A 17,622-nucleotide genomic window follows, 5' to 3' on the forward strand; every position below is an offset into this window, starting at 1 on the left:
CCCCGCCCCCTGGCGCCCCCTGGCGGGCACACAGCGCTCCGACAGCTCGCTGTTATAAATGCTCTTTATTTCATCTACAGCCCGTCATCGCATAAAGATCGCATCTCTTCTTAAATATAATAAAGCTATCAAATGTCTTTGTCGCCTTCCCTTCTCCCACCCAAATAAGGAAAAAAAATCTGGTCTAGGCAGTATGTTCTCAGAAAAGGAGCGCATTTCTTGTTGGAACAGCAGCAGAACTGGCTGATGGATACTCATCGCTTGCTTACGGCTTCATGTGCACAAATCTTTAGGAAAACTCTTTTTTAAAGGCAAATGAGCAGCAAATCTGTGGACTGTCGAACCCTTGGTGATCTGCTGAAATGTTTAACAAAACTACATTTTGCATGAACTTTGTGTCAGCACCACACTGGAGCTCGAGGAAGATTTAAACACCCAGTTCTAGGTCTTCCAGTTCCTTAAGGAGAGCAGCTTCTTTCTGAATCTTCTCCACCTAGAGCAGAAAATGTCATAGATGTAGCTTATTACAAAATGAATCTGGAATAAACTGTACAGATCTCAATCGTACCTGATTCTTCTCCAGCTGTTTGCCAGCAGCTGCCTGTTCTTTCAGCTGCTCAATTGCCTTTAGTTTCTGAAACAAACAAACAAACAAACAAACAAAAATATTGGTGAAACAAGAACAGAAAATAAATCTTAGAAGTTGCTGATGTGTCTGGAGGCAGGTCTCTATGGAAAGCACAATCCCTTGAGCATCTCCAGATGCTTCACCCAGAATTTCCCACCCACAACCCACATTTCTTTCAGGAATAGAACTTAGGAACAGCAGTACTTCATCTCAGAAATAAACACCAGGCATTGTCTCACTGAAGGGCTAGATCCAAAACTGGAAATTACTCCATCACCATCCCTCTTCACCACACATTCTCCTCAAAAAGCCTGGAAAGTTAATCCAGAGACTATGAGAAGCAGGAGGCAGCAAGATAAATGGGAAAGATTCTCTAGCCAGAACTTAAGAATTTCTGTTCTGGAATTATTTAATGCAAGAATTCTCAGGACTGGCAGTAAACTTTGCACTCAGGCCACAAGGGCACTGTTGCCTTGGCAGCTGCAGGTCCCAACACCCACGGAAGGCACAGAGCTCCTGTCTGAGCACCAACACCTGCCAGGGCACCCTGACCCTCAGCTGGGTCTGGCTGCGCCTCCACAGCGTTCCTGAGGGTCAGCTTTAGAAACTCCTCCCTGTGCTGCCACCTCTGATGGGACCTTCAGGAGCCCTGGCACACCACGGCTGCACAGGTGGGAGGGCAAAGGGAGGGGGGTACAAATTGGGAACAATTCCGTGAAGGTTCCTGCATCCTCCTGGACTCAGCTCACCTTACATTTGCACTAGGTCTGACAGACCAGCCCTTGGGGGAATACTGTCTGTTAGAAATCTAAGAATCTCTTCGCACCTTTTTCAAATTCTTTATCTTCTTATCCACTTCAGGATCTCCCGTGGTCATGGCTGGCACAGTGTTCTGTAGGGCATTCTGTGGGGTTCTGACCTGGGCAGGGCCTTGGGGTGCATCAGCTTTGGCCTCCTGTAGACACAGAAACACCATATAGAAAATGCCTTTGATTACAAAGAGAATGAAAAATGTCTTTAATCACTTTAGAGGATCCATTTATATTCCTTCTTTCCCCAGACTGCTGGATGTATTCCAAAATTCAGGATGACTTGCTCTGAGGTACTGCATTATCTATTGAACTGCCTTCCATGGACAAAGGCTTATGTGGAACAGCTCACATGCTCTTTCTTGTTTAATTTCTACTTCCTCAAGGTCCCAACCACACACAGCACAGGGAAACACCAGTTTAAGGGTGATATGACAAATACATACACAAATATTTAACAAAGCAGACTGGGTCATTGTCTGTGAAGCAAAAAGAAAGGGCTCAAAAGCAGTGCTAGAAATTTTTTAAAATAGCATTTAAAGAAATTATTGCGGCAGAGGTTTGTAGTAATTGGAAGGCTAATACCAAAAGCTGACTTTCATCTACCTAGTCAATGAACAGTAAGTGCAGAAGTGACAGACAGGCTGTCTCTGGCCTGCCCTAAATACACACCTCAGCCTTGACCTGCAGGGAACACAAAGCACCCACCTGTTCCTCCCTCCTACCTAAAACCAAACCACATTCTGCAGGATGGGAGAAGCCAGAATCACCTTGTCTCCACACTGAGTTCAGCTAACATTTGCAGCGACTCAGCAAAGCTGTTACTACTGAATCACCCTTCTGTAGCTGCTCTTCTCTGGTTAAACTCGGCTGCCCTTCCCACACTGCCACATGAGACTGACCGCTGCCTTTGGGGAAGCTAATTAACTAATTAACGTGATTCTTACAACGACGACTTTTGCAGTACCTGTTTAGCAGCTTTCTTAGCTTCATGCTTCCTCTGATTTTTGAGAGCTGTTTTAGACACTGGCTTATCACTGCCTCCCAGCTGGGGTTTCATGTTCTGGGGTGGCTCATCTTCATGCTGCAGGACATGCAAAATGGTTAAAACCCCACATTCCATGTTGGTACAGAAACCCTAAAATATACCTCAGACAACATCATATGCAAAGATAAAGATGAGGAAAGAGGAAAGAGGAAAGAGGAAAGAGGAAAGAGGAAAGAGGAAAGAGGAAAGAGGAAAGAGGAAAGAGGAAAGAGGAAAGAGGAAAGAGGAAAGAGGAAAGAGGAAAGAGGAAAGAGGAAAGAGGAAAGAGGAAAGAGGAAAGAGGAAAGGAAAGGAAAGGAAAGGAAAGGAAAGGAAAGGAAAGGAAAGGAAAGGAAAGGAAAGGAAAGGAAAGGAAAGGAAAGGAAAGGAAAGGAAAGGAAAGGAAAGGAAAGGAAAGGAAAGGAAAGGGAGGAAAAAGTACACACTCCTTGGAACAGCCAAAGAAAGGTGAAAAGGGTTTCAAACTCATCCACTCGAGTATGCATGGGACTACCCCATGTGCCCCAATGATTTCATAGTTTTCCAGTAAGTAAACAAAATCACTGTTTTCTATCTCCGGAAGGAAACAAAATCCAAGAAGAATAACCTATCACAAAATGACTGAAGCCTGGCATTTTGCTGTTGCTGACAGCTTTGTAGCTCAAACTCCTGATGACTAGAGAGGCAGGCTGAGTGCTGGGAGGGGACATGGGTGGTTCTTGGAAGGCAGTGAGGGCTGAGAAAGGGGGCTGTTTGGTGTTTTTAAGATAACTCTCAACTGTGGAACTGTATTTTTTTAATGCGTGCAACAAAACTTTTTGCCCATGTAAGTAAGGAGAATTATTTTACTGACTGTATCTTTTCCCTACTCCCTCTGCTCAGGGATGGTCTGTGAGAGCAGCCCTCAGCATGGCTAACAACAGACTGCTCACAGTCTCCTGCAAAGCACCAGGCTCAAAATCAAAGCTCTCCGGGACCCAAACACTAAGGGTGCAGCGGTTACATGGAATTAGTTCTACTCAGCCTACTCTGGAAACCTGCAGGAAGAAACTAATTATACAAGCAGATCACTGTACTGAAATGTGTTTAAACTGCAGCTGACTTGCTAATGATCCAATCTCCAATAAGTACATTTACCTCATTAAAAACAAAAAACCCAAGAATGGCTGTCGGGAGGCTACTCAAGCCCCAGGCTGGCTGCGTTCAGAACTGGCAGGGTTGTGTCACCCAGATCAGAGGCTTCTGTCCTAACCAGAGTACTCAATTTCACCACATGAGTTTAGTGTTCCAGTGCATGTTGCGAAGAGTACTACAGAAGGCTGCAAGTGCTTTGTGAAAGGACAGTGTTTGGGCCAAAGAGATGAGAGCTTTCTAGCATACATTCTTGCAAGCTGTGAGCAGAGTGCCAAGGAGGTCACCAAAACCCCTCCAAGCCCCCGCAGCGCTGCCAGCCTGGCCGCTGTTCTCAGGCTCCTCTCAAAAGCACCCAGCTCCCGAGGCCAAGCTCCGCGGAGCCGAGCGCCAGGCGGGCAGTGCCCCGGGGCACTCACCAGCTTGGAGCTCGTGGCGGGCCGGTTGCGCAGGGCGGGCGGGCGGTACGCCTGCGCGGGGCCGGGCGCGGCGCGGGGCAGCTCGCCGGGCACCACCTGGTACCGCACCGCTCTCTCGGGGAACACGCCGTCCAGGAAGGGCTGCCAGAACACCTGCCACATCTCCTGGTCCGCCGGCACCTCGTGGGCGTGCAGCACGGAGCCCGTGTAGTGCCAGATCTTGTAGCCGTTGCCGACGCGCAGCCGCGGGGCGCACGTGGCCGTCACGATGTGCTCCCCGTCGGGACACCACGCGAAGTACGTGGAATCCGAGGCCACCGGCTTGGAAATCAGCTTGTAGTTCTTAACGTCCCACACCTCCATCTGTCCCCTGAGGTTCCCAAAGCCTGCCAGCACCAGGATGTGTCCGTGGGGGCTGTAGTAGGCAGCATTGCGAGGCCCGGTGCCAAAATCAAACACGGGGTCACACTTCAGGTTAAAAACCGTGGCTTTGGCAGGCATGAAACCATACACAGCGCAGAACTCGACAGAATTGGGGCTCCAGGCAACATCGTAAATAGGGCCATTTTTGGCTAAAGGAAAAGGAAGAACATGCAGCTGTTGGGAGACACTGTTTTTTCAGAGCAAGCCAAAATACAATCCATACTGACTCTTCATGCTTCGCTAAAATGATGTATTCTAATTATTTACGGTGAAAATTAATTCTGCTAACAACAGAGGGAAAAACAACCTTGTATCTTCTGATAACTTTAGTTACAGTTTGCAACAACAACTGCAGTCATTCCAAATTACCTCTGTACGGCCAGCACCAACACTTTAACAGTAAGCATAGCTTGACATGTAAAAAAATTCCGTTTTTTTTTTTCCTCAAGTATGACCTCAGGGCCTTCTCAAATTGTCCCACTGGAAACCTGCAAAAACAGGAGTTTTATACCAGCTGGATAATAGCTTCTCTTCTTTTAATCTAAGAAATATTGTGTAGTTCAGCTTTGTAAAGGTAAGCAATAGTCACCTGAGTTATCTTTGGGCCATGCCCATGCACAACATTTTATAAATCAGACTTTAATGTGGGTGAGCACACAAAAATGGCCTTACATGTAATGATCAAAACTTGCTACTGTTAGAAGTTATTCTGGGGGTTGGAACATTAGGATATACTGAAGAATAATGAATTAGTGATGAAAACTCAGGTAAAATACCCAGAGGTAAATACAAACCACAGATTATTATAACTTTTCATCATCTGGGTATATTCACCCTTAGTTCAGATAAATGCCAAATGCATTACTGAATCCTTAAATCCAGAGTTGACCCAAGATGTTCAAACTGAGTTAAATGGTTCATGTCTGTTGTCACTCTGAAGTCTCATTATCTTTAGAAACAAGGATCACACTGTGTGTTCCCCTTAAAAACCTTTTCAGTGACATTAACCCAATGCAGCTCAGCTACAGAGGTGACAGAAAATGACACTTGGTGACAGCAACAGCTGGAGAGATGAGGACAGCTCCATGCAGGCTTCAGAGCTCTGCCAGAGCCTGCAGCAGCACCACATCTTAGTCGAAAATGAAAAGCCCTTTGCAAATGCCAGAGTGGAAAAAAGCTTCAAAATTGCACTTCAAAAAAGATCCAACTCTGCAGGCACTCTCAGTCCAAGTGCCACCACTTGCTTTTATCAGTTTGGACTTTTCCTTGAAAAGGAATAGCTAAATTAAATGAAAAGACTTCCTGTTAAATACAGATGCAGTAGAAATAAAGAACATTTTAGTAGGTATGTAGTTAAACAAGTAGTGCTCTACTTGTAAGCTGGGTTAAACTACTCCCAAAGAGATTCTATATACTGAGTCATGACCCCAATTCTCCTTCCCCAGGGGAGTTACTATGAAGGGGAAACGGGGCACAGTACTCATCCACAAGTTTTGCAGCAGAAGGCAAATTGGAAATGCTCCCAGCCAGCACTGTTATGGAAGTCACATTTACCTCCAGCAAAGGCAGTCCACGTCACCCTACCCCCAGTGCTCCAAGCACTCCCAACAAATCGGCCTCTACAATCCCAAGCAGGCCAGATGTCTGCACACAAGTGCAAGAGCTTGAGAGAAGGAAAAAAGACCCCCACAGCAGAAGTTCAGGCATGGATTTCCAGTGAAAGCTAGACATTGGAATTAAGCACATTCATCTGCTACTCTCCAATATGTCATTTTTAGGTTTTAAAACACTTTCAGTATTATAATACAAAATAAAGGAGTTTTATTTGCCCTGGCTCATTGAGGGCAGTATCTTGCATGTGTTTAAGTGCAGGTAGGACTATTCTGTTTGGTTACATACATTCCTGCCCATTATGGATTCTCAGACATCAACCTGGCTCCACTGTCCAGGTGTTTTCTCAGAAAATGAGTATAGTTCCCTCCCTGTGCACCTGAACACCTTCCCAAATTATCAGTATGTATTAACTGGAAGCTTTCGCTCTCTGCCACTGACATTAAGATGGTAAGTCTATCAAAGGTAATAAAATCCAGCTACTGGAAAAAACCCCACACCAACCCAGAAAAAAGCAACATCCTCCTGCAGAGGTCAACAAAAAAAAAGAAAAGGTGAAGGATTTTTTGTTTAGAGGATTTTGCTCTAATGGTCACTTCATGAGACTAAGGAGCCCGACCCCGCCCCGCCCGGCCCCGCCCTGCCCCTGCCCAGCCCCGCCCCACCCGACCCCGCCCCGCCCACCCGGCCCAGCCCCGCCCACCCGGCCCAGCCCCGCCCCACTCGGCCCAGCCCCGCCCCACTCGGCCCAGCCCCGCCCCACTCGGCCCCGCCCCGCCCCACTCGGCCCCGCCCGTACTCACGCAGCTGCACCACGGCGCTCTCCCCGCTGGCGGCCAGGTAGTGCAGCGTCTGCTCGCCGTAGTACGAGGCACCGCTCTTGTCCACCTCGGTGCTGGCAACCACCAGCACGGCCGTGGCTGCGAACACACACAGTTACTGCAGCACAGCTTCTGAAAACCACGGCAGACGCTGCACCAAACACCTGACTGAGCAAAACCAGCTCTGCTATGAGCTCCTACCGGTTGCTTGTGTGGTATCAGTCTCTTTTGAATTGAGTTTTTCCTAAATGCTAGCATAAAAGCACTGAATACATTCCTTTCTCTATTCATTTACTGTTAGATCACAAGCAAGTGAACATCCTTTGCAGCTATTAAAAAAAAATTAAACTATGGCAGAAACCAAACATCCTGATCAATCCTTGACTGAAATATTTCTTCAACATCTCATGTATGCACATCTGTTATCCACAGCTGTGGAGGGTGCAGAGCTGGGCACTGTCTCACCAGGGCAAGGCCCAGCCTGCCCCTTCCACAGACACATGCACCCCAAAATGTCTCGAGCAACAATCTTTGCTGTCTCTCACAGTCCCCAAGCATGGTTTCTACATGTGTGAAACACCTTCCTTTACATTCCAAACTATGTGGGTTGAAGTAAAATGATTTGTACAAAACCATTCTGAAACAGCTCATTGCTAACAAACAACAAAACACAGAGGCCTCTCAGCTCACCCCAGTTATCATATGTATGCATACAGATAATTCTACAGGTTAAGATCATATCGTCACATGAACTGTTGTTATGTTTACAATCCAATTTCATTATCGACACAGAATGCAAAATTATATAGGAATTTGTCATTCAACTGAAAAATTTACCAGCATGTATAGAATATTTTCAAGTACAACACAAAAAATGATGAAAGTCACAGGATAAGTGCTGAGCACTCCAGGGTGTGCAGAAATGCACCTCAGCAAAGCATTAATGGACACCCTCAGGATTTATCAACATATGCAAATTAAACACAAACCCCACACAGCAAACAAAGTGAATCCAAATGAGCACAATATAAAAGTGTCAGTACACAGCTGCTATACCTTTTTTGTTCCATAGCATTGTCACCTTGTCAGCTTTAAAGAAGCTTTTGTTGGCTAGTGCAGACTGCGGGCCCCCGAAGTTGGGGTACTGGTAGAGCCTGACAAAGGACGGAGCACCTTTGCTGCCTGGGACATAAACAGCAACCTGAAACAGCCACGAGATTTCACTGCAGGTTAAAGCCTTGGTAGCCAGAGCATAGTTACTAAAATAGTTACATTAGTACTAAAATCACAGTGCATTTTTTTTTAAGAAAACAAAAAAAAAGATTGGAAGCTGGATCAGAAGTACCTTGGTTGGCTGTGCTCCTGGGGACAGCACAAAATCACTGACCTTCTGCAAATGCAGCTTGTTTGCAATGGTATCTGCCAAGAAAAAGGCCCACAGATGTCTGATATTAATGACAAACCATGTTACCTGGATGTCCTAACCACATCCTGCTATGGGGCTGTATCCCGCATAACACAGACCAGTAAAGACAATCACAAAGGATCTCTTTTTCTAGGCAAACAGCTATTATTTTCCCATTTCACCTACAAAACCAACTTTAATCAAGCCCATGCCTGAAACTCGGCACTTAGTATTTGGAAGTTCAAAAAGCAAAGGAAGCCTCTGTAGCCAAGGTGAATGCAGCCTGTGTTTGAAGCAGATGTTCTTCACCTTATCTGTGCTGGCTTCAGCCACATTCAGGTGCCATCACACAGAGGCAGGGGCTCTGCCATCAACCTCCAAGGGATAGCTCTTCCCAACAGGCTGCTCAGGGCTCAGCACAACTGATGGCAACAGCATCACCCCACAGCTCCACTGCAGCCAGGAATGTGCACTGCCAGCAGACATCCTGCTGAGGCTGACATTCCACGCTTCCCACAGCTTGACTAACATCACCAGGGCTAATTCTCAGGAAACTGAACCTCTTGTAGCCCTAATTCTTCTATCAACTTTGTATTTAAAACAAAACAAAGAATGCAAAACTAAATACAAAACTAAAACCACATGCTGCTGTTCTCCCCTCAGTTTTCTTTTCACTCCTTTACATTTTTGTTCTAATTTGTTTTTATCTTTCTGCTTTTTTCTTCCCCTTTCCCTTTTAAACACCTATCGACTCCAGATATTCTATCACCAATAGTAAATCCCTGTGGTAAAAATCTTCAGGCTTCACTATTTCATTTTTGCCACCAATTTTTTAATGAGCCATTTTTAGCGATCTATTGACAGAATATGCACAACCCAAGAAGTAATGGCAGATCACATTTTCTAGAAAACAATTTCACGGATCTCATTAAAGGAGTAACAATATAGAATAAGGCCTTTTTTACTGAGAATCAGATGCATTTCACATCATGCCAGTCAGTGAAAAGATAAATAAGAAAGTGAAATAATGCTTCTGAATTCCAAACTGAAATAGAATGTGGGCAGTATTTAAAATAAAAGGCAAGCAAATGAAGAAACAAAGAAAAACCTGAAAACAAAAACCACCCCTCAAAAGAAGCAGCATTTATAGAAGGAATTAAATGTAGAGAAATACTCGCATACTGAAGTTGTTGTTTTCAAAGAAGTGCACCTCATTGTTCACATTTCTGGCACAAATGCTTTCATCCTCTGCCCAGCAAGGACACCTGCACATTAAGGGAAAAGTCAGAAACATGAAATGATGCTCATCATTACCACTCCAGGATTGTTTTTTCCCTCTACTGTGAACACACAATGTTCAAACATGATACATTTAATGTGGATAAATGACATCTGCATAGCAAAAATATACAAGTGGACTTAGTTATTGTCTGTTCAGCTTTCCTCTGTGGTGCAAAGTGAGAGTGAATTTACAATAAACTAGACACAGACACCCACAGGCACAGACTCTGGCTTTCAGTTAGCAGCAGGCAATGCTTTGAAAGCCAACACCACACTAACAGCTCCATTTACCTGGATCAGATTTTGAAAACCACATTTCTTTGTAAACAATTAGCATCTGGAAGGCTTATTTACCAGTTCTGCATCTTTTTCTGCACAAAAGACTTTAAGCATTTTCCAGTTCTCAGATCATGGAGCTGCAGGTTGGGCACCCCTGCTGTGCCATCCTTAGCAGCTGCAAAAAAACACAGTGGTATTTGAGGCTTAAATCTGCTTCAAACCAACATCCCACTCATGGTTCTGCATGAACTTCTCGCAAGCATGCAGCTTCTGCCCCTGAGGGACCAAACCCATGAATGCTGATTGCTGCACCTATTAACTTCAGTCTGCTTGCAGAAAGAACTCACATTTGGAGTGCAGGGTTTCTACTCCCCACTGCAAGGCTGCAACCAACACCTGCACAGCTCTTTAATCCAAACCCAAAACCATCCTCAGGGCAAACAACGGAGGCATGTTCTCCACTCCAGTGTTTTGCTCTCACAGGAACGAGGTGATTTTGTCCCTTCCACTGTAGTCACTGCTGCTCTCTGCAAGCCATGCAAAACAGTTCTGCTGCTTTTAAGCTGTCTGTACTCTCCTCCTTACCCAGGCTAGCCCAGCCTGCCTGCTGCTGTCAGTGATTCACAGCAGCCCCAGAGCAGCTCACAGCTTGTGATGTTCTCTTACCCTACAGCCTGTCCCAGCTCCCAGTCTCCCCACAGGCTGGCCAGCTCCCAAGGCCCAGCCTTGCCCAGCTCTTCCCTCCCAAGGCAGCATTCACACTGTCTGTGCCTCAGGCAGGACTGCAGCTCTCCGAACCAGGATCTCAAACCGCCCAGGGATGCAGAGCAGGAATAAAGCTCTGGACATGGAGAACGCTCCAGCCATGGCCCACAGGCAGGACACAAGTCTCCAGGACAGCACACCATGTCCCTTGCCTACCCAAGGATCCAACAACAGGAGCTGCCTGCAGGGCACACGGCACCAGGACCATTTCCCAAAGCTCAGGAAAGACGTGCCTGAGTGACAGAGGGACTGTGAGCACGGGCACTGCTCTGACAGAGCGTGGGTGAGCATGGCCCACACCAGCTGCTCTCAGAGGCATCCCTCCCTCTGCACGGTGCTCCTGACTGCCCACACAACCTCCTGCACCTTCCTGCACTGCTCATTTGGCCAACACACATGGGCTCAAAGCCTCCCAGCTGGCACAAAGCCCCCGCAGCTGGTACAATACTCACTTGCATAGGCCTGCCACGTTGCCAGAACGTTATTCTTTGGCGAGAATTCAAGGCAAACTGTCTTTGGGAGATCAAAGGAATGCAGTAACTCAGCTCTGGTGACATTAAAAACATTGACTCTGGAACCAAAAGACGCTATTTCAATAAAACATGCTTACAATAGTTAATTAATGCTGAGAGAATTGTTCAAGTCTATGACTCTTCTAGATCTGCTCCAAATTTGGCCAATGGAACAAAATTGGAAGAGCTTCCCCTGCCCCCCTTGTTTTTACTAAATTTTTCCAAGACCACATTTTAAAACCAGACATCCAAGCCTGACAGAAACCACTGGTCAAAACATAATATGTATTTTTGTATGCAACACATAAGCTCTAAATATGAGAGTGAACTCTATAATGCACCTGACCTATAAAAAAAGAACCTTGTATTGTAATGTTCACAAGGTGAACAGACTCATTATTTTCTGTGGACTCTACTAATAGATTAATCCCAGAGACTAGGTACTGGGAGTCATGAATAAAAAAACAACCAAATAAAAGAGAGCATATCCAGACTGCATGGGAATGGGTGCATCATGGCTGCACCAAGAAGACAAAATATTTCATCTGATAAACTCCATTTCAGGTGTACATGCAAACACTTGCATTAACAGCAATCATCTTTACACAGACAAGAGTAAATGAGATTACATTTCATGCAAGCTAAACATTAAGATAATAAAATGCACCCACTTTTCTCCATTGCACCAGGCAAAGAGGGAGCCATCCTTGCTAAAAGCAACAGCTTTGCAATTTTTTCCAGAATCCCTAAAGAAATGAGAAACGTACATAAGTACTCAACAGCGCCATAGTTAAAGTTTTCTCAACAAAAAACAACCCAAGAGCTTTCCTGCTGTGCTCCTGAGGAGCCCTGTGTCTCAGTGCAGCCCCTGCTGCCCCTGCCCAGGGACTGCCACCTGGCAGCAAATGCAAAGCCTTCCAAGCCATCAGTGTTCTGAACTCACTTATACTCACACATTTTTCAATTCCACAGTCTACCCTTACTTTTCAGAAAGCAATTTCTTTAGTGCCAGTGCCAGCAGTACCTTTGGAATGCCACGCTCTCAGTGAAGCTGGGGGGCCCATTCACCATGTACAGCCCCTCGGAGCCTCTCACTGCAGGGGAAACAAACAACTCATTTCAAATGCAGGAAATTGACAAAGCAGGTGATTTTCTAACTTGTGAACCCTGAGCCATGCACAGTGTTTGCAAACTTGCTACAAGGAAGTTCCCAGGCACAGCCGGACACGGCCCTGGAGCTGCCATCCGTGTGCAGGATGTGCCCCAGGGTGCGCAGCCACAGCCTCACAGGAGAGCAGCTCTTCTCACGCCCAAGTACAATTGTACAAGATTCACGCACAGCACAGCCCCCGGAGACCTAAGGGAACCCCTAACACAGCTGAGGTGTGCCCCAGGACCAGCGCAGCCCTGCTGGACCGTGTTCTCCAGCCCTCCCGTCACGCTCCCCGTTAGGATCCAAACTCACAACAGACGGCAGTGAGCAGCCAAAAATCCACTCGAGCAACTGCCGCCCCCACGGGCCCGAGTGCGGGGAAACGGGGTCGTGTTAAAAGCTCACAAATACAGAAAAGGACAATACGCATCCCTTATGTTGGGGGAGTTTAAACAGTGAGCCATGGAAAGGAACACGCCTCTCGAGAAGCGGCAGCCAAAGCCCGCGGAGCGCAGCGGACAAGGCAGCGGCTGCCCGCACGCCCCGGTACCCGCGAGTGAATCACCCGCGGCCGGAGAACGAATCCGCGACACGGGGCCGCGAGGGCCCCGCGGGGCGGGGGAGCCGGCGGCGGGGCGGCTGCTCGGGGCAGGACCGGGCCCTCCTCTGGGGCGCCGCTGCTCGTCCTGGCCCAGCGAGCACAGGGCTCGGCGAGCCCTGACCAGCGCCGGGGCCGGCACCGCCAAGAACTCCACGACCGGGGCCGGACTTGGCCACGCCGCGGCAGCGCACGCCGGGGATGACCGCGTGGCGGAAACCGACGGGCACCGGAGGGGCACCGAAGGGGCCCCGGGCCACCCCGGGCCACCCCACCCCAACTTGGCTGCCATCTCCCGCGCACCGGCCCCGGGCCCGGGCCAGACGCACCTGCGAGCAGCGGCGTGGGCGGCGCCATCTTGGGGCGCGGGCGGAGCGGTGTTTCCGGTTCCGGGGTGGCGGCGGCGCAGCGGCCGCAGCGCGCGCCACGTTACCGGGCGGGGCGGGGCCCGGGGCGCGTGCGCGGGTTGGCGCGCGCGGGCCCCGCCCCCGGCGCGCTCCCGGCGTGCGGCGCGCGCGGTGCTGACGCGGCAGCGGCGGCCGGGCCGGACCGGGCCGAGCGCGGACATGGTGGCCAAGCAGCGCATCCGCATGGCCAACGAGAAGCACAGCAAGAACATCACCCAGCGGGGGAACGTCGCCAAGACCTCGGTGCGCGGGGCCGGGCCGAGCCGGGCGGGCACGGGCGGGGGTGGCGGGGCCGGGCCGCGCTGCGCTGACGGCGGTACTGTGCTCGCAGAGAACGGCCCCGGAGGAGAAGGCGTCGGTCGGGCCCTGGCTGTTGGCTCTCTTCATCTTCGTGGTCTGCGGATCAGGTGAGCGGCCGCGCGCGGGCGGACGGGTCCGGCGGCGGCTCGGGCCGGGCATTGCCCCTCCGGGCCGGGCATTGCCCCTCCGGGCCGGGCATTGCCTCTCCGGGCCCGGTACTGCCCCTCCGGGCCGGGCATTGCCCCTCCGGGCCGGGCGCTGCCCCTCGGGGCCCCGAGCCCGCTGCTGGCGCTGCCCGGCGAGCGCTTCCCTCTCCGCTCTCTTGCAGCTATCTTCCAGATCATCCAGAGCATCCGGATGGGCATGTGAGGGGCCGGTGTCGGGCCATGGCCCGCCGGCCCCGGCCGCCGCGGCAGCTGCTGAGGAGCGGCGCGCGGCTCCGGCTGTGTCGCATTCCAGGTCCCTTCACGAGTCATTCCGAGTTTTCTAGCCCGTGCCACAGTGCCTTGAACAGCACCACATGTATAAAGCAATAAAAGTCTGTTGTTGATCTACAATCGTGGACCTACTTATTCGCTGAAGATCCGGCCTGGTCTCTGTAATACGTGGAGCTATACGCGACGTAGGTCCGTAGGAACTGGCATCTGTTTAAACACCGGTCCCAGATCAGTGCCGCCCTCGCTGTATAGCTGGAAATGGCTTTATTTGACGCTGGAAGCCAGGATTCCTGTAGAGGCTGGAGCCCGACTGTGCAGCATGTTCCCGAGGAGCCTCTCTTGCTCCGACCCCGCCGTGCATCCTCCCGTGTGCGCCGGGCGGGCCCACTGCAGCATGGGCAGTGCTCGCCCATGCCCACGCCACGGCACCGCCTGTAGCTTTGTCCTAACCCACGCCAAACGCTTGTCTGTGTAGGGGTAGAGGGGTGTGAGGAGCTGGCACGGCCGGGCAGCAGCTGCTCTGCCGGACCCAGTGCTGGAGCTCCGTGGACTGCGGGAGCACCCTGGCCAGACCTGCGGCTCCCCAAGCCTCTCCCGGCCCTGCCTGTGCTGTAAATACTTCTTGGACAACTTTCAACAAGTGGTGATAGTTTTAAATTTGACAATGTTGTGTGGGAATATTGGGTGCGGGGGGGGACACACGCTGCCTCCCTGCCCACAGTTCTGCTTCTGTATGTGCAGCTCCTGCAGAGTGTGGTGTGTCTTGCAATATATATTTAATCCTATTTAAGGTAAAACCTGCCTTCAACTCAATTTCTTTTAACAATGGATTCAGTAATTAACTGCTTCCCTACTGGTGATCACAATTCCTTCTTCTGTAGACGACTGTAACTTGAGATCACGTGGAAAATGCTGCTATTGATCATATTTCCCTGCTGATGGCCCTGACTCCTGCTGGCTCTGCTGTCTGCGTGGTGACAAAGGTGGTGGGAATTGCTCAGCTGGTGCACGCTGTTGCTAAAGGAAGATTTCTCCAGATTTCTTAGAAGACAAATTTTAAGTCTGGTTACACTAGAAATCATAGAAAACAAAATGGGTTGAGGTTACTGAATTGCCTGTTAGCCGTGAAGGAGCAGATCTGTACGCGTTGTATTTCCATATGGAATCACTGGACTGCTGTGAGCCGGGGCTGCCCAGGGCACGGGGACCTTGTGCTGGGACACCTTGTGCTGTGACAGCGGGGGCAGTCTGTATCATCGCTGATTTTAAATAAAGTTCTTTTCAAACGCAAGCTGTGTTCACTGTGCTGTGGGCAAGGCAGGGCTCTGCCGGCTGTTGAGGCTCGGCCGTTCGCACCGAGCAGGGATGGACTGGCTTTTCCCTGGGAGGCACCAGGGCCCTGAGCCGGGGCTGCCGAGGCTCTGGGTGCGCCCCGCTGCCGCTGCCCTTCCCTCGGGCCCGGCCGTCCCCCAGGGGCCCGGCAGGCGCCCTCCCGTCTCCCCCGGCCCCTCTGCTCCCCGGGATGGCGCGGCGGCCCCGGCCCGGCTGTGCCAGCGCAGCAGCGGCTCCCGGGCTGGGGGAGCCTTCAGGGTGCTTGTACGGGTTGGTTCTTGCAAGCTCGGTGAATCCTGGCTTTGGTGCGAGCTGGGCAGAGGTGTGTGCAGCACTGTGCCTGCATTGCGAGGGTCGTGGGCAGCTGCAGTGCCAGAGCCCTTCTGGCCCCAGCTGCACTCTGGCTGCACACATCCAAGAACAAATGCTGCAGAACACCACACTTGTTTCTTTCCGAAACCCATCGGAGCCATACCCGTGTGTTTCCCCTCGTGAGATGCAGTCTGTCGTTGCCAGGCCCCGAGAGCTGAGCCATCCACAGCCGCGGCTGCTCGGGCTCCTCCGCGGAGTGAGCCTGCTCCGCTGACGTCACCAACCACCTGCAACACACTTGTCTCTCAATTATTGCTTTTCTTTTCACCTGTGAAGCCTTCTCAAGGCTGGCTGCAGGACTGCGCTTCAGCAGCGCATCACGAGGGGCACACGGCCTGCTTCCCGAGGCCATGAGAGCTCCCTGCTGTCCTGCCTGGCCTCTCGCAGCTGCCGGCACCGCACAAAGCGCCGCAGCCACGTCCCCGGCGCCGCGTCCCGCCCATCTGCGCGCACGCAGCACGGAGGGGACCCGGCAGTGACAGGAGCCACGTTCTCCAGGAACAGCCTCGTGGAGCGGGGACAATCCCTGCGCCGAGGCGGGAGCCCGGGACAGGCGGCGGCAGCGTCGCCGGCAGTGACGGCGCGAGGGCCCGAGCGACGGGGAAACGGGCCGAGGCAGCGGATCCTGGAACGGGACCGAGAACAGGACCGGGAGCGGGAATGGGACCGGGGGCGGTGCGGGGACAGCCCCGCCCCGCTCCACAGCGCCGCCTCGCGGCCGCCGCGGCCCCTGCAGGCCCCGCTGCGCCATGGGCGGACCCGCCCGCCGCAGCCGGGGAGGCCCGGGGGAAGGGAAGGGTCTGTGCCGCTCTGTGCTCACCTCACCCGGCACCTGCTCCAGAGCCGCCTCCTGCAGGCGCTCCCCTCTGAGCCAGGGCCGCGGCCTTGAAGCTCTCCTCAGAAAGCATTTCCTCCGCATCCTCCACTGTTTCCGTAGCTTTTCCCCTCATCTTCTGTCACGTCCGGTCTGAGACGCCGGGCCTAGCTCGGAGCCTCCTCTGCCCAGCTTCAGTGCATTCAGAGCGTTCTGTGACACCGCGACTAGAGCCCGCTCCCGACCCGTGCCAAAGCACACGCTGCCGTGAACGCAGCAGCTGAATCCTTTATACCAAAGCTATGGAACAATGTCCAAGACACGCGTTAGAGCACCCGCACCTGGCGCGGAGAGCGGGCCCCCGCAGCCAGCTCGGGCCCGGGCCGGCCCAAGCGCGCCGGGCCAAGGACGGGTCGCAGCAGCGCGGGCGGCACCGAGCCGGGCCCGGCGGCACCGAGGCTCCCTGCCACCGGCAGCCGCACATCTACTGACACCGCGGCGGTGTCCCTGTGACAACTGCTGCTCCTGTTCCTCAGGCAGCCTCTCGACAAGAGCCCGCAGCATTCTCTGACCCTTTCCTACAGTGCACAGGGCTCTCACAAGCCGAGCCGCTGTCCACAGCTGAATACAGCTTATCGCGACGCGAAAACTAAATACAAACCCCCAAAGCAAACTTGACAGGAGCACAGCAAAGGCTTTCCAACAGCATCAGTTCAATCTTTGTTTCATCCCCTTTTTCAGATTTCCTAAACGCTTCTTGCTTTTGGGGAAAGCGCCTCTGCAGCGCCCCGGTGTGAAGGATGCGCCCATGGCTGCCCCACAGCTCTCACACACAGAGGAACGGCATTCGCTGCTCCCTCTGCTCCCAGCAGGAAAACAATCACCACCCGGGGCAGCTCCAGAAAGGTGTCTCTGTTCTGTTTCACTCAAAAGCAAACTGACAGGTACAGAGTATCCTCCAAGAAGTTTAATCAACTACTCACCTGAGGGACTCTTGTTCCCAGCAATCCCCAATTTGTCCCTTTTTTCTTACTTTACCAGCATCATCCTCATTGTACAGCTGGAGTGAACCACTGATCACACTGCAGAGGAAGCACA

General features: G+C 51.4%; 2 protein-coding genes across 3 annotated transcripts; one reads left to right on the plus strand and one right to left on the minus strand.

Annotated features, from left to right (window-relative positions):
- Positions 1-46: 46 nt before the first annotated feature.
- EIF2A (eukaryotic translation initiation factor 2A) lies at positions 47-13,326 on the minus strand. Of its 2 annotated transcripts, none has more exons than XM_074547598.1 (14): positions 13,192-13,326; positions 12,136-12,205; positions 11,783-11,857; positions 11,052-11,170; positions 9,910-10,009; positions 9,457-9,539; positions 8,215-8,288; positions 7,926-8,070; positions 6,852-6,968; positions 4,015-4,586; positions 2,405-2,521; positions 1,455-1,583; positions 569-634; positions 47-493 (listed from the first exon to the last, which is right to left on the minus strand). In XM_074547598.1, the coding sequence occupies exons 1-14, from the start codon at positions 13,217-13,219 to the stop codon at positions 428-430; spliced, it is 1,761 nt and encodes a 586-aa protein (XP_074403699.1). In that variant the 5' UTR covers positions 13,220-13,326; the 3' UTR covers positions 47-427. The 2 variants fall into 2 exon arrangements, with proteins under 2 accessions (XP_074403699.1, XP_074403700.1); XM_074547599.1 differs by lacking the exon at positions 13,192-13,326 and adding an exon at positions 13,138-13,181.
- On the plus strand, positions 13,326-15,297 carry SERP1 (stress associated endoplasmic reticulum protein 1). The gene is made up of 3 exons (XM_074547609.1): positions 13,326-13,512; positions 13,601-13,676; positions 13,898-15,297. The coding sequence occupies exons 1-3, from the start codon at positions 13,429-13,431 to the stop codon at positions 13,936-13,938; spliced, it is 201 nt and encodes a 66-aa protein (XP_074403710.1). The 5' UTR covers positions 13,326-13,428; the 3' UTR covers positions 13,939-15,297.
- Positions 15,298-17,622: the final 2,325 nt, after the last annotated feature.

Source organism: Zonotrichia albicollis, chromosome 9 (assembly GCF_047830755.1).
Source record: "Zonotrichia albicollis isolate bZonAlb1 chromosome 9, bZonAlb1.hap1, whole genome shotgun sequence".
NCBI lineage: Eukaryota > Metazoa > Chordata > Aves > Passeriformes > Passerellidae > Zonotrichia > Zonotrichia albicollis.

What these genes read in the sequence shown, in the direction of transcription:
- EIF2A (XM_074547598.1), bottom strand. Translation starts at nt 13,219, where the DNA reads ATGGCGCCGCCCACGCCGCTGCTCGCAG. An exon ending in GCCTGGTGCAATGGAGAAAA is followed by an intron (nt 11,171 to 11,782) that starts GTGGGTGCATTT and finishes TTTTGGTTCCAG; the next exon opens with AGTCAATGTTTTTAATGTCA. An exon ending in AACGTGGCAGGCCTATGCAA is followed by an intron (nt 10,010 to 11,051) that starts GTGAGTATTGTA and finishes GTTTTTTTGCAG; the next exon opens with CTGCTAAGGATGGCACAGCA.
- SERP1 (XM_074547609.1), top strand. Translation starts at nt 13,429, where the DNA reads ATGGTGGCCAAGCAGCGCATCCGCATGGCCAACGAGAAGCACAGCAAG. An exon ending in GGAACGTCGCCAAGACCTCG is followed by an intron (nt 13,513 to 13,600) that starts GTGCGCGGGGCC and finishes CTGTGCTCGCAG; the next exon opens with AGAACGGCCCCGGAGGAGAA. An exon ending in CTTCGTGGTCTGCGGATCAG is followed by an intron (nt 13,677 to 13,897) that starts GTGAGCGGCCGC and finishes GCTCTCTTGCAG; the next exon opens with CTATCTTCCAGATCATCCAG.